The sequence below is a fragment of the Orbicella faveolata genome, unplaced genomic scaffold, assembly GCF_042242905.1.
Source record: "Orbicella faveolata isolate gen_17 unplaced genomic scaffold, um_ofav_v1 contig_1, whole genome shotgun sequence".
Taxonomy (NCBI): Eukaryota; Metazoa; Cnidaria; class Anthozoa; order Scleractinia; family Merulinidae; genus Orbicella; species Orbicella faveolata.
In genome coordinates, this window is record NW_028301536.1 from 1,221,591 (window position 1) to 1,236,395 (window position 14,805).

The window sequence follows — 14,805 nt, forward strand, 5'->3', positions numbered from 1 at the left end:
TTTTTCGCTATAAAATACAATATGCAATTAATGAGTTCAGCTACTAATCAGTCTAAGAGTAATCGTGTCAAACTTGAATTGGATGGCTATTTTGATTACTGTGCCACAAAAAACTGTACTCTTTATTTTGTGTTTTGTCCAGAAATATAATATATGTTGAATTTTGTCATTGACTTCTATATGCATCCTTTTTTAATGGTGTTTCATATAAGAAATTTCACAGAAAACTGACAAAGTCTAATGAGAATTTTGCTCTCTTTAAATTAAAGTTTCAAGGGCCCAATAAATTAAGAAAATTGACTATACAAGAGTTGTATTCATTGGACTTCTCAAGGCACTTCTACTGTCACTCTCAGTGAGTGTCGGAGAACTCCATAATTGACGATTCTCAATTTATATAATTACATAGAACTCTGAGCACATTTCCTTTAGTAGCCAACTCAATAAGAAGAAAAGTTTCTCGGGAAGAGCAAAGGTTGACAGGCCACAAGACAAAGCTTCGAATTCTTGACGTACAAAAGGTATAACTATACGTAATGTTATTATCTTAGATCCTCAAATAACGCTCAAAATGTACGCCTCGTGTGCTAAAGTTAATTGATCTTGTTGAGTAAAGTAAGAATTGGTGAAGTTAACGAAACGCTCTTACTGCTGAAGCCCGCTTGTTCTTGATGCTATTATTGTGTTTGGGAGTTTTGTTTTATGTATTTGACCTTTTTTTTTCCTCTTTAAGTTTGAAATATTCTCATTTTCTTAGGGGTGAAAACTGCCGAGGCTCAAAGTTAATATAATGGCTCCCGTTTGAGGTGAAGGAATAACAAAACATATCCCATACATAAAGGGCGAACACTGATCTTCATTGCTCTGGATAATACCCCAAAACCCCTCCTGAATAACTGTCCCATTAAACATCGTTGAAACCCGAAACAACCCAAATCAGTATACATTTGTCGTGCGGGTAAATCAATGTAATTTTGATTTAATACGGTTTATTTTCGAAATTCGAAAATTTATAGAAGAACAAAAAATCAAATATTCTGTTGCTAAGCAGACTCGTTGCTAGGTAGAATCAATATAGATTGCTTCACCGAAATTGTGACGTACGTAATGTTATTCACAAGTTGCAAGACTTTGGAAAACGAGTAGGTGCGCGTTAATCCAAGCCCAGTTCTCAAAAATTCAAATCCAATGTTACTTGCCCGCAAAAAATATCTTTGCACGGACTCGTTATTCCGCAACAGCACTCACGAATCTTATTGGTTGAAAGCAGCTCCAATCATAACATTTACTGGACAATTGAACCGTTACGCTTGAGTGATAGTTACTATTATACAACTGGTAATAAAACTACACTATTACCAATTTCATTTCATGTGACGCTCTCCAGAAAATTGTTCCTTCGTCTTTCTAAAATTAATTCGTTGATGTGCAACTGAAATCTTACAGAAAATGAAAGGGGACAACACTTACGTTCTTGCAAGTGAATATATGAAATATCATATATTTGGATTGCGGAGAAAGCTATAAAGACATGATTGATCATCGTAGTTACACACACAACTTAAGCAGTTGTGAAATTAAAGCCTGAAAAAAAAAAAAAAAATTTCACAACTGCTCAATCATGGCTTTATAACTTACGTTCTTAGTAACCATAACACTCAGTATAAGAGTGTAAGATTTCACTGAAGAGTTTGAATAATATTAAAACTGGGAATAATATACTATTCAATGTATATTGCAACAGATTTCATTTGTATTATATTATATGATATTAATTGCCTTGTGTCCAAAAACAACAGCCATTAGTTATAGCTATTTATGAAGGTGTAGAACATGGCATTGCATTGGCGTTTACATGTCATTCAGTAGATTGTTTCTCTTAACGCCAGATGCTTCCTCGCCTACTGCTGTTTGCCGTTGGGTTCTACCAATTCTGGGGAACTTTAGAGGGCGAGGACACTTCAGACCAAACAACATGTCGGAACAGCGAAGCCTTCAAGAAAATCCTCCAAAGATTTAACAGGTCTGCGGGACCGCTGGGATACTACAATTCCCTGTATATGGCATTTACCCGCGAGGAGGCGAAGCAGTTCCCTGATCTGGTCTCCTGCCATTCACAGATGATGCTGATAAAAAGCGGAGACCTTTTGTCAACGTCCTCAATATTGAACGAAACGCACATTCACGGTACAGCTTTGGATGAAAACAACTTCCAGGACAAACCACTACTTAAAAGGAAAAGAGGCAGAGGTAGAAATACCAAGAGAGCTACCTCATACCCTGTGACTGCCATCACTGGACCTTGTGAGAATACGACAGGAGGCCTAACCAGGCTTTGCAAAGTCTGCCCAGCAATAACAGATTTGGGGCCTGACAAGGTTCCTCGCTACATCAACGAGGTACTTTGTCAAGCGGTTGTCACAAGCTCGACGTTCGAGCTCTGTGGAGTACCGGAATTGTTTGGGATCTGCCAGAACACGGCTTTAAAGCAGGATTTTCTGTTTTTTACGGGAAATACTGCTCAGGTATACTCACAGGAGATTCGCGTATGTTGCGAATGTTCTCTTTTTCCATGACTCTGAAATCATTCTATTGGATATCAACTGAATGTATACCATCAGATTATCAGAACTGCACTTAAACTTCTAAAACTCATTAATAAACCATTTAGTTTAAACAAACGAAATCATGACCGTGATGGTGTTTAAATATGTGATCTTAATTAGCGTGGATATTTACGATTTTATTTCTCCATTTTCTCCTTAGTTTTAGTTTCGATTGATGTGAGAGGATACATGAAACACTCAAGATAGCGTTTGACCTCTTTTCCAAACACCTCGAAGTTCGAACGAAATTCCCGGTTCGCGTCGAATTTTAACTCTCTTTTCGGCGTTTGAAAACATAATGAAACAAGGTCTTTCGTGTTTGATAGGTTGCTAATTATTATAACAGTCAATTAGCCGAAAGTTCATTACTTTGGATTTGATTATATTAAGAGATTTGCACTTTAATTTGAAACATAGTTTGAAGTAGAGGCTGCGTGACCGAGAGGTTTAGGGAGCTGTATTTGAGATCTGAAAGTTCCAGGTTCAAATCCTGTAACTAGCTGAATGTGTTCCAAGTAGAACCGAGTTTAATTCGAAATAATCCGCTCGCCAGCCTCGACTCAGAAGATTGAATTCTTAATAGTTAATGTTCAGTTTACAATATGTGCTAGTTTGTTTGTTTGTTTGTTTGTTTGTTCATTTATTTATTTATTTATGGTGTCATAAATCAGCAGTACGTAGCTTACGTAAAATAAAACCTTCATTTTAGTACTTTTTATTCAGTTTACGACATTAGTTTACGCGGTCACTCAAAATCTCAGGAAAACGTAAGTCGAATGTTGAACACAAACATTAAATCTCAGTTGAAACTATACTGACACGCTAATAAATCTCAGATTATTGACATGTTCAAATTCTGTGGTAATTTTCGGCACTTTAGTTAGATCAGATAATGGTTCAGTGTTTCTTCCGATTTTCCGATTTTCCGATTTTAATATTTAAATGTTACTTTTTTGCACAAGTTGTATGTAATCTGTCGAATGTTTGATTGTATTTGTGGATAAACTAAACTATGATAGATTCTAGCGGTATAAAGATGCTTAGACTCCAATAGGATGCTTAAACTACAATAGGTTGTTGCAAAGTTTTAATTTCTCCTTACATTACCAATACATTGGTAAGCAGACTAGTGATGAGAACTAATAAAATGAACAACTCCTGGACTTGATTGTGATGTACCTTGATGAACCGGCACACGCATGCAGCATGCCACGTCGTAAAAATCATTGATTTTTTTTTGTTTTTGTTTTTTTTTGTTTTCGTGTGGGACTAGTCTGAACATGGAACCCCGGACAGACTTTTCTGTTTTGTCCGAATGACGATTTAGTTGAAGAAAATTAAGCAAATTACAGGTGATGTATTGTTAGAACAATTACGGGTGATCTATTGTTAAATTGTTGAAAGATCCCTAAAATTTGGTGTTATCTTCAACATAAAAGTGCATTTGTCAAAAAGATTATCATTCTAATCATCAAATTTCTTAGTTGCTAAGACCCTTGAAAAGAAAACAATAAAATAAAGAGCTTTGCCATCTTTGTCAAAAACCTCGATCACGTTTCAGGTTACAATTTCCGCATTTTTTCGTGCTTGTCGTTAAACAACGTTTACCAATATCACAGAAAAGACCTTTAAATGAATTCGACAATTTAGTGAGCTGGCAATAATATTACTGAGCAAATTTGTTAATTGTAGTTAAAATAGAGGAGGTCGTCAGTTATATGTCTAGCCTGTGGTCAACATTCCAGTTAAATCACAATAAGCTCTTGATACTGTCCCCATGATCTGGAGCTAAATTTCATAAATGAAAAATCTCGCACGTACTTTTTTGGCTAAATAGCAAAAATTTAAACGGTTCAAAGATGATTTTCGTTTATTTTTGCTGCAACAGACAGGCCAAGACAAAACGTTCTACAGCCTTGAGACTAGATTTCCACTTAGCACTTCAACTTTCATTAGTCTTTTATTTAATTGACCTCGTTATTTAAAGGGATTGCGTCTGAAGAAAAAGTTGAATGTGGTTCGTATTGTTTCGGTACGCTTGAAGCGCCTTCTAAATATTTCCTTTGTTATACTTTTCGCACGTAAAGCGGTCTTTTAATGTACGTAAAAGAACGCGTCAATTGAAATCCAGCAAATTCAACATAACTGCCATGTCATCTAATATGAATTCCAGATATTGAGGGTAAATTACCAGACTTCCGCAAAAAATATATATAATGAAATGAAAAATGGATTTAGCCAAACATTTTTTCAGATCTTAATCCTGAGAGGTATCGACTGCACCTGAATTGCCGGAGAGGAACATTCAATATTGAGGTAAAGTATCGGATGATGATTTCTTGTCTGCCTAACTGAAATGTTGTGTATATTTTAATTTGAAAACAAACAACTCCTTATGGAAAGTAAAGATGGTAATTTGTAGCAATATCGTTTATCGTTTGGAGGTGAAAAAACATTTTTCGTCATTGAACTCGGGAATATATCCGACCAGGTTACAAAATGAAAACTTTTGACGACGAAAATCTAAAATTGATGTTTGAGATACTACTTAGCTTGGCTTGTTGGCGTAAAATGGGAAAATAAAGATTTTGCGTCAAACAATCGTTCCTCCGAAATGAAAAACTTGACTTTCCGTAAAAATTTCAGTAATCAGATAAACTGAGAAGAAATCAAACTTAATTTTTGAATAGTTCTTTTAAACCGTTCATTGAAAATTTGAGTGTTTTTTTACTAACCTGTCATACAAGTATAGTGGCAACAAAAACGTATCAATATCTGTATTAGAAAATACTGAAATGGAACATTTATAGGGAGCAACCGGTGTGTTTCTAAGTGTCCTGAGGCCCTATATATACGCTGATCCTTAATTCGTTACCCGGAATCTTTGCCGTGCACACTAAAGAGGATACGAAAACACGCCACGTCTTGCAGTGACATGCGTAGAGTACCCGAGCCAACGATACAGAGGGTCATCGTGACGTCAGCGTTACCATCGTTTCAAAGGAAAATAGCGATTTCAGAAGTATGTACAGGCCCGCAAATGATCCCAGTTCCACCGCAAAAAGTTAGGAATGGCGTGGACTCCATGAAAAGTCTATGGATGGATACATATTTTCTTAATTATACTAGAAAAAAGACAAGCACCTCAGGCATAAAAGTAGCAATAAAAAGCTTTAGACATACTGCACAAAATACCAAATTGACATGTGCCGGCTGAAAGTCTTCGTTTAGGAAACGCACCGCAAAAATAAACATGAATCTTCGAAGATGCCTCTGCCATCTAAATAACCGCTTAGAACTTTTCCCTGTACACTTCTTATACTTGCGTCCTAGATAGCCACGAGCTCCCATGAAAGTGCGCAAGATTCCTTCGTGCGAATTACCACAGTGATCTTTAGACAGATTTATTTGCATGAATTACGAATAGAGCTGTCGCTTTTGCTCGCGCAATTTCTTTTTCTTTTTCTTTTTTTTTTGTTTTTTGCCGTCTATAATCTCCTCTGTGCCGAAAGCAACGCTAAAATCCACTTTCTCAGGTGAGGATATAGTGAACATCCTGTGTTATGATACATCTCATGCCCAGACCCAATAAAGTCATACAGGGAAGGACCAAGCTAAACTACAACTTTCACAAATTTCGTGACGTTGGATAACACTTTTAAAGTCGTAAAATTTGCTTTCAAATCGTCATACTTAGCATTTTGCTTGCGTTACATCTACTAACTGTTCTCTTCGTTGTTTTTATAAGAATATGTTTTATAAGAATATAGAGGCTGAAATTTGCGAATTTTTAAGACTATTTTAAGAATAAACACGAGGTTCAGATATTGGAATATAATTTTGTGTGTTTAGAATTTGTAATAACAATACAATTATACGTTTTTAACTAAACCGTATAAAATGTTTCCTTTCTCTAAACAGCAAAACTGACCAAAAGCAACAAAACCATACAGTACTAGTCGTATGTTTTATGCCGTATTAACATTTTGCAAGAAGTCAGTCTGACTCTAAAATGACTTTAACACCATTCAGACACCAAATACATTCGAAAACAGAAATGTCAATATTCACAAGAATACTTTCAGCCTCAAGTCGGCAGAAAATTAAGAATTTTCAGCTTTGGCCAGAAAAAACAATATTCTTATAAAAAATAAAGATTGTATCACAATATTGTATTATAATTATTGTGAAATTCAGAAAACCGTGAATACCAGAAATATTTGAGGAGTATTATTATGTAGCAAGGAAAACGCCAATTAAAAGCAAAACAGCAGCGGTAATTGTTTGTGGTTTTGAGGTTTTCTCGCGTGTCCTGAACTTTTTGATTAGTTCAGTACACAATTAACCTTTCAGAATCAAATCGGAATGTTTATACGATTTTCTGAGTTTCTCAGTAATAAAAAAAATCCATCGTATAAATTTTAAATCCACTGTCCAAATTCCTGAGACCTCACATTTCCTCCTTTTATGGCGAGGCTATCATTTCCGGTCCGGGATCATTTGCGGTCAGGGGATCATTTGCAGGTCTGAATAAGATAGCGGCAGGAGTCAAAAATTTAAATAACAATAAATATATTGCCTCTGACTCAAAACAAAACTCCAAGCAGTTAATAGAAAGGAACCGGCGGAAATAACTTGGAAACTGGGAAAAGACATTCTAATGAACTGATTATAACACATTTTTAAGTCAGAAGCAAAAATCTTAAATGTAATGACAGCTACTTTCGATTCCCTTTGGATAGCCCACGATTGAACACGTTCCGAAGAAATTACATATGTCATATTTGAAGTTCTTTTATCGTAAAATCGAAAACGGACAACTTTCATATTTGACTTTTGAGCACTTAATGTGCGTTTCTTTGGCAACATCCAAAATTGGATTCTTAGATTGAAAAAAAAAACATTTCCCGCGCTGAGGCAAAAACCAATCAGAGACACACATCGATTTCTGCAGAGCTACATCTTCTAGTATGGAATGGTTTTATAAAATGTCAGATTGTTCAGAATAGGATGAAAGTGACTGAGTTATAATTATCGTTTTGGCGTACATGCATGAAGTGAAAAGAATGACATTTTTTAAAATTCTACTGATTCCCTTTTTCTAGCCAATCAATCACGATCAGTTCCTGGTACTGGTTGTCTTTAATTTCTAAGTTTCATTTTCCCGTTTTATTTGCGTAAGAGATCGTTAATCTGTTATAATTGTAATTATATAGGTGTATTATTTTGTAGTAAGTCTACACAGCCCTTTGGCTGCCATAATTAAACCTATCCCAAATAGATCATACTAAGACATTTTTCTTTTACCAACGTATCGTTTATTTCTATTTCACTCACAGACCAAAATGATTAAGAAAGCTATTTCAATGGTAATAATGCTCGCGACCTTTCTAAGCTGTTCTGAAGCACAGCCCCTAGGCTCCAACCAAAGTGACGTCACCATTCAAAGGAGTTTAACTTCTACTTGCCAACCCCTGACAACCAGAGAGCTGGAACAGAAACTGGAAACCTTCGGAGGCTACAATAGAAGATATCAAGCGATTACAAAATCTGGAGCTGCTAAATTCTCCAAATTAATCAGTCAACCGACTCCCACCAAGGCACCTACACGTAGCACCAAAAAGCCCCGTGGCAAACGACACGCACCTTTATACTCCCTAACGAATCTTACAAGGGTCGCTCGACGTGGATCGCTCGACCAAAATGGCTACCACCACCTGTGCACTGAGTGGTCAGCGGTCACCACGCTATCAGCTGATTATTTCCCGCGCTACCTGAACGAGGTCATCTGTGATGCTAAGGACGTCGGTTGCCTTAGTTACGAGGGCATCTGCGTTCAGGACAGTTTCACAGTTGACGTTTTGCGGAATACTGGAAAGTGTGGATCTGATGGAAAACAGATTTGGGAAGTTGTGAGCCAACCAGTTAGGTCGTGCTGTAATTGTAGGTTATTTCCAGGATCTTTCTTAGGCAAATATCTCTGACACTTTCATTTTGGACTGGAAACTATGCTGATACCCCTAACCTTCATGGTCCAGTATTCTTAAGCGTATTCAGTAATGCCCTAAAATAAAAAAAATAAAAAAAAAATGAACTCATCGTAATTAAAAATTCTTAAAATCAGCCCTATATTTTTTAAGCTGAAGAGTAGAGCAATAAACTTATTTATTGGAACGCTGGTAAATGTCCAGCACTGTTCAGCGACATTGCGGTGATTGGACGAGGTTACAAAGATGCTCGTTTTGTTCAGAGTAAAAGTAGCTCAATAGGGAGCTCAGGAACGTTCATCAGAAGATTGTTTGATATATATATTTTTTATGTTTTGGCTAAAATCAGCAAAGTATAACAGTTATAGAAAATCAAATAAAAGTCGTTATTTTTCATAAGGCATTGCTTGCTTTAAGTGAGGAGTTTTATGATTTAAAGGAGCTCACCCACAGTATTCAGGGTATTTTGCGTTTTACTTTGGCCACTTACAAAATTACCTTTGAATTGAAGGAAAGCTGAAAATGATAGTTTACTAAGATGGAAAAGCACTAAAGGGATAATAATAAACCATAACGAAACAAGCAAGGCTAAAGATGGAGAAGATTAATACGGATTACAAACGACGAGCTTGAAAAATTTAGGCTAAACTTTTCAAGATGTACAAACCTGACGTAACTCCTTTAAACTTAAACTTAAGGACAATAAATATTTCCTTTAGCCGCTTTACGTTAGGCGCCAGCGCTAAACGCGTCGCGGTGATCCTCGTGAGTGAAGCGCGCGATTCGAAAGAATTAAAATTAAAATCGAACCTCCCGTAGGCGACCACCCAAAATGTCAAGCCTAGGAGGTCGCTAACGGGAGGTTATCACTAACGAGAGCTTAGACCATACTGGGTCAAAATTATGCCCCATTAGCATTCGGTGACTGCAGAAACTTACCCCATGTGTTAATGTTTTAATCATGTGAAAAGTCAACTTCGAGAGAAAAATCCGGTACTTCCCATTGAGAAATTTCCGTCTCTTGTACTACCCAGGAATACGATCGTGTTACAACACCTTATTATCCAATTTCCGCTGTATTTTTATAATCTATCTTCCAAGTTGCAAAGATAATTGAAATTCTAACTTATAGAATTGAATAAGGCGTTCTCTGATAAAAATTATTAAAAATATGAGCTTTCAACAGCCAGTCTACTGTCTTCGACGGATTAAAAGTTGTGACAAATTTTCACAAATTTTTATCCGGCGAAGACAGTAGACTGGCTGTCGAAAGCTCATATTTTTAATAATTTTTACCAGAGAACGCTTGTTCAATTGTATTATGATCAATCCTGGTAACGGATCCTCGATATTTTTGAGCATTTTAATTATTTCTATATAACATTACTGTAGCCAGTTTGTTTCGCTCAGAATACGAAAATAAAGAAACAGAAACTCGCCAACTAGAAATGAACGAGAAGGCAGCATCCTACTCCAAGAGGTAAATTTGACACTAAATGAAGATTGGTGATCCACAATCCATCATTCGGTGGTCCAGTACACTGTGGCACCCTCCCGACCCAGTCTCTCAGCAATATAATGACTTTTGATCCTCCAGCTGATTGATTCGATTCGCAAAACTTAATCGCGTGTAGTGTTCGACTGATAAAGTGCGTTAGTTGACGATGGATGTCGAATTTAACCTATCATTCTAGAGCGTTTGATTCTTAAATATTGCGACGATGGATTCAGATTTGAATGTCGACTTACATCTTCAATACGATTATCTGTTCAAAGTGCTTATGATCGGAGATTCTGGCGTGGGAAAGTCGTGCCTTCTTCTTCGTTACGTCGATTTCGCCCACAGAGAAGCTTACCTCAATACGATTGGCGTAGATTTCAAAATAAAAACGATCAAACTCGATGGGAAAAGGATTCGTCTTCAAGTCTGGGATACCGGTGAGTACATGTGCATGGTCATGTAAGCGCGTAACGACTTTTTCCTAAAAAAACTGTTCGTGAAAATACCATTCTAGAGCAACTGTTTGAAGCAGTTGCCCTCAGGGTCTCTTCTAAATAACGTGCTTTTGTTTCCTCGCTGTGTTTGTTCTCTTGAAAAATTAATGGTTTCCGAGTTGTTCAAGTTTTGCTTAAATTTCAACGAGATCGCTTTGGGCCGATGATAAAATCACTCTTCCAGAACGGCGGGCCCTTCATCTCGACCCGGTGATCGTCGCGGGAAAAATGTCAGTGTGCTAAATTGAATATTATTATTAGCCGTCAATTTCGCAAAATCCTTCGGACAAAAATGTTTGCATTTTTAATTGAGGCTCTATGGCACCCCAGGGATGTGGAATTATTACTTTTTAAAAGCACTGAAACGAGAATATATGATTCATTTTTTTTCATTCGCAGAACAGGGAAAACAAAACGATCAAAAGGTCGTGTAGCCTTCGAAGACATGCTAATCGGCCGTTCAGAAATATTTAATTTTACGTATTAAGCATACACAGTATAAATCTAGCGATTGTGATTGTTGATAAGCACAGGAAACAGTATTGTACGCGAGTGTTTGACTTCCTGGGCAAACAATGGATTTCCTGAAAGGTAAACACGCCGTTATGGAGTCGTCAACATTTCTATAATTCAAGCGAGGTATATTTAACAGACATAAAGCAACAGCGAGATTTTCGGTCTTGTTTATCCGTTACGAATCTAGCTCTTTGCTATCATTCCAATCAGCTAGCGAAAATGTCTATGGCGAGGCGTTCGCACAGATTAATTTAGCTTTGCTGAAGTGTTGAGATTTAATAAATTGATTATGTATTCCATTTGTCGGTTTCACCTCGATGTCTTCAATTACAAACAAACAAATGTACCGCATAATCGCTTGAACGTCTGTGAGTATTGTTTTATTTGCTTTACTTGTACAATATTTAGCAAGATCGAGGGAGTTAAAAATGTTTAATGCTTTTCTATTTTTCACATTTCAAAAATCCGAAAATGAGCTGAATTTTGTATCAGAATCTAGAATTTTAATTCTGTGCGGTGATGAATAAAAGATTCAGATAAATTTGTGGCCTATATTATGCACCTGTTAAGTTTTCTTTTGTCTGACAAAGGCAGGGGAGAATGTAGGTATGCTGAAGGCGTGATGTCATTAACAAAAATAATAAATTATAACAAGAAAGATGAGAGGTTTTGCACAGATGGCAGATGAGGAAGAAGAGAAACTGTTGTTTTCTTTAGTCCTAGTCCATCACATGTTTTGCCTAAAAAGTAATTACTGGTTGCCATCGCCATAAGGAAGGCACCATTACAGTTAGCTACAGTTAAAGAGCAAAGATTAGTGGCTTTTTCAAACATAAGGATCAAAGCCACACTAATTAAGCTAAGCGTTATGTCCCAAATAGTCACATGAATAGCTACTGGGCCATTGTATTCTAATTGATACAATATAAAGACCTAAATAGGTGAAAAGAATATTTCCCCTGAGGAGAGGGGACTCCTGTAGGAAAAGGTCTGGGACGCTTGTTAGGAAATTTGAATTAAACCCTAAAGGATTCCAACTGGGCATAACTGGAGCTTTATTTGACCACTAAAAGATACCACTAAAACTGAATAGGCTTGATTAGCATACGCTGTTAAGGAAAGGGGCTTGTGGTAGTAGACCAGTCTCAAGAGACCAGTGGAAAACAGAAGGCATTATTTTATATTAGTAGTATTTCTTGGAGTGCACCCTAAATGATACTATGATAGTCAAAAATAGTGGTGTTCCATTCTGAACACCCTACTTGAGATCAGAACCCTTGATTTATACCCCTAAATGAGATGACGAGCATCCGCAACCTTTTTATATAGGAGTCCCCACAAAGGAATGTACATAGGGATGCACCTCAGGTCAAATCTAGCCCTAGGTCTTGAGAATCTTAAATATCCTCCAAATGGCACTGAACAATTTTGTGTTTTCATATGCCGTTCCATTCTGGTGCCATAACATATCAGAAAATTAATTGTAAGGAGAATTACTATTAACCACTGTAGAGACTAATGTACTTGTTTTCTTTTATTTGCAGCTGGTCAGGAAAGATTTAAAACAATAACATCGTCATACTATAGGGGAGCTCATGGAGTGATGATAGTGTATGATATAGCAAGAAAAGAAACGTTTTCAAACCTCAACAAATGGCTAAATGAGGTAGAGATGTATGCCAATGAGGGCGTATTGATGATTCTGGTTGGCAACAAGACAGATCTTGATTCACACCGTCAAGTTTCTGCGGAGAGTGGAGCCGAGTGGGCGGCACTTAATGATATGCCTTTCATAGAGACTAGTGCGAAAAATTCTGTGAATGTCACAGAGGCATTTACAATGCTGGCAGAGCTGGTTAATAAACACGTTAAAGATAACCATGCAGAACAAAGGGCATTTGTATTGGGAGATAGCATGGATCAGCGTCGTACAGGAGAGGGAAGTGAAAAAGAAAAGTGTGGGTGCAGTAATTAGAGTCTAAATTTAAACAATTACAAGAGTGATACAGCCATGACTGTTAAGATTTATCTTTTTAAGCGTGCATTTGATTTGTAGTTTTTACTTTTTATTTCTAGCCTAATTGTATTATATAGCGTATTTTATTCTTAGGATTTTAACTTTTAGGATTTAGGATTTTAGGTTTTTAAAGAATTAGGATTTTAATTTTAAAGTATTGTAAAGCGCCATGGACAATTAGTGGAAAATGGCGCTATATAAATGTATATTTATTTATTTATTTATTTATGACTGGATAACAGAGTCTCCCATTTTTGTTGGTGACAATCATAATTTTCACTGCCACTTATGTCTTTTACCACTGGCAAAATGATAGTGAGGTCTAATGACCAAATTTATTTGAAGAGGAGAGCTGATCAGAGGCAGTCACTGGCGAGAGAAAATTAACAAGAGTGATGAGGATGTGCATGCATGTGGTCAGCTGATAAAGACCAAGTAATCTTCATCATAGAAAGGTGGCTTTTATAGGCATTAATTTTTGCTGTTTGCTGATGAATGTACTTTCAAGTTATTTTTTTATGTAAGGTATTAAAAGCTTTCATTGTTTAGAATCAGATTTACAAATTCCCTCCAGAGTGTTGGTTTGGTGACTGTAGGTTTTATTAATACTAACCTCACACCTGGAAGTTGGCATTCCATGTTAAAGGTAGCCATGGTGCTAGTCTTAAAATTTCAGCAAAAAAAGAAATGATGTAATATGTTCCTTTAAAAGGTGATCTTGGCATGGCTCCAGCTCTGTTATTATCCCATAAAGAATATTCTAAAGCAGAGAAAGAGGAGTTACATCATCTTATTAATTGAAGATAAACAAATTCATTTGTCTTTGAATATTAATGCTTTCATCAGGGAAGAATGTTTGTAGATTTCACGATGATCGATCTTAAACCAACAATGCAGTATGAAGGCAGTGCTTTAGTTCTCTGTATGCAAGCCCAAAAGATACCTTATTGGGTAAAATAAAAAAGTTGGCATTCTTTCTCAAAAAGTAACATTTACTTCCCTTAATGAAAGGGACAATGAGCAGCCTCGCACCTTTCACATGGAAGTCTCTACTAGGGCAGCTGTTCCGGGGCCTTCACATCGTTAAATTTAGGTAATGTTATAGTTAATCAGGGACTTAAAAGTTTGTTTGGTAACATCCTCCATGGCAATCGTATGTGTACTTGCAGATTGAAATGTTTTAGAAACAAAATATTAAAAGTCCAAAATAAAAGACAGGACCTAATAAGAAAGAATTGGAATGGAATTATGAAATAAATACAATTTGTTTTTCACAGCTCTAAACTATTGTATGTCTCAATTCCCAATGTTTTAATGATATTTTACTCAAGAAATTCAAATACTATTAAGTGAGTGTACAGCGTTGAGAAAACAGTACACTGTACATCTGTTTTTTATCCTGATGTGATTATTTTGTGCTATCTACAGAACCCAGATTTTGCAAACTATTATTGATCAACATACACTGTAATAAAAATAAAATCTATGAAACTTGTTAATTTGAAGTGTACAGTTACAGAGGAAACTTAACTTTGAAGTTATATGAATGATAAGTTGCATGTCTACATAAACACAACTGTGGATAATCAAGTGTGAATTGTCCCACTTATTATCTAAACAATAAACAAATTACACAATATTGCATGTGTCTGTGGAGAGAGATTTATCATGATTTGAAAAACAC

At 36.3% G+C, this 14,805-nt stretch overlaps 3 protein-coding genes across 3 annotated transcripts; all 3 read left to right on the top strand.

Annotated features, from left to right (window-relative positions):
- Nucleotides 1-1,889: 1,889 nt before the first annotated feature.
- Nucleotides 1,890-2,653, top strand: LOC149117658 (putative skeletal organic matrix protein 8). Its single transcript, XM_089272613.1, has one exon. It carries the CDS (start codon nucleotides 1,890-1,892, stop codon nucleotides 2,574-2,576), a length of 687 nt encoding a protein of 228 aa, XP_089128739.1. The 3' UTR covers nucleotides 2,577-2,653.
- Nucleotides 2,654-7,936: 5,283 nt separating this feature from the next.
- Nucleotides 7,937-8,669, top strand: LOC149117659 (putative skeletal organic matrix protein 8). The gene has a single exon (XM_089284284.1). The coding sequence runs from the start codon at nucleotides 7,952-7,954 to the stop codon at nucleotides 8,588-8,590; it is 639 nt and encodes a 212-aa protein (XP_089140410.1). The 5' UTR covers nucleotides 7,937-7,951; the 3' UTR covers nucleotides 8,591-8,669.
- A 1,489-nt stretch (nucleotides 8,670-10,158) lies between these two features.
- Nucleotides 10,159-14,760, top strand: LOC110042719 (uncharacterized). Its single transcript, XM_089284278.1, has 2 exons — nucleotides 10,159-10,531; nucleotides 12,649-14,760. Exons 1-2 carry the CDS (start codon nucleotides 10,315-10,317, stop codon nucleotides 13,077-13,079), a joined length of 648 nt encoding a protein of 215 aa, XP_089140404.1. The 5' UTR covers nucleotides 10,159-10,314; the 3' UTR covers nucleotides 13,080-14,760.
- The last annotated feature ends 45 nt before the right edge of the window (nucleotides 14,761-14,805 follow it).

Excerpts from the sequence above, each read along its gene's own strand:
- LOC149117659 (XM_089284284.1), top strand. The coding sequence starts at position 7,952 with ATGATTAAGAAAGCTATTTCAATGGTAATAATGCTCGCGACCTTTCTA.
- LOC110042719 (XM_089284278.1), top strand. The coding sequence starts at position 10,315 with ATGGATTCAGATTTGAATGTCGACTTACATCTTCAATACGATTATCTG. Across the intron at positions 10,532-12,648 it reads TCTTCAAGTCTGGGATACCG|CTGGTCAGGAAAGATTTAAA; the intron begins GTGAGTACATGT and ends TTTTATTTGCAG.
- LOC149117658 (XM_089272613.1), top strand. The coding sequence starts at position 1,890 with ATGCTTCCTCGCCTACTGCTGTTTGCCGTTGGGTTCTACCAATTCTGG.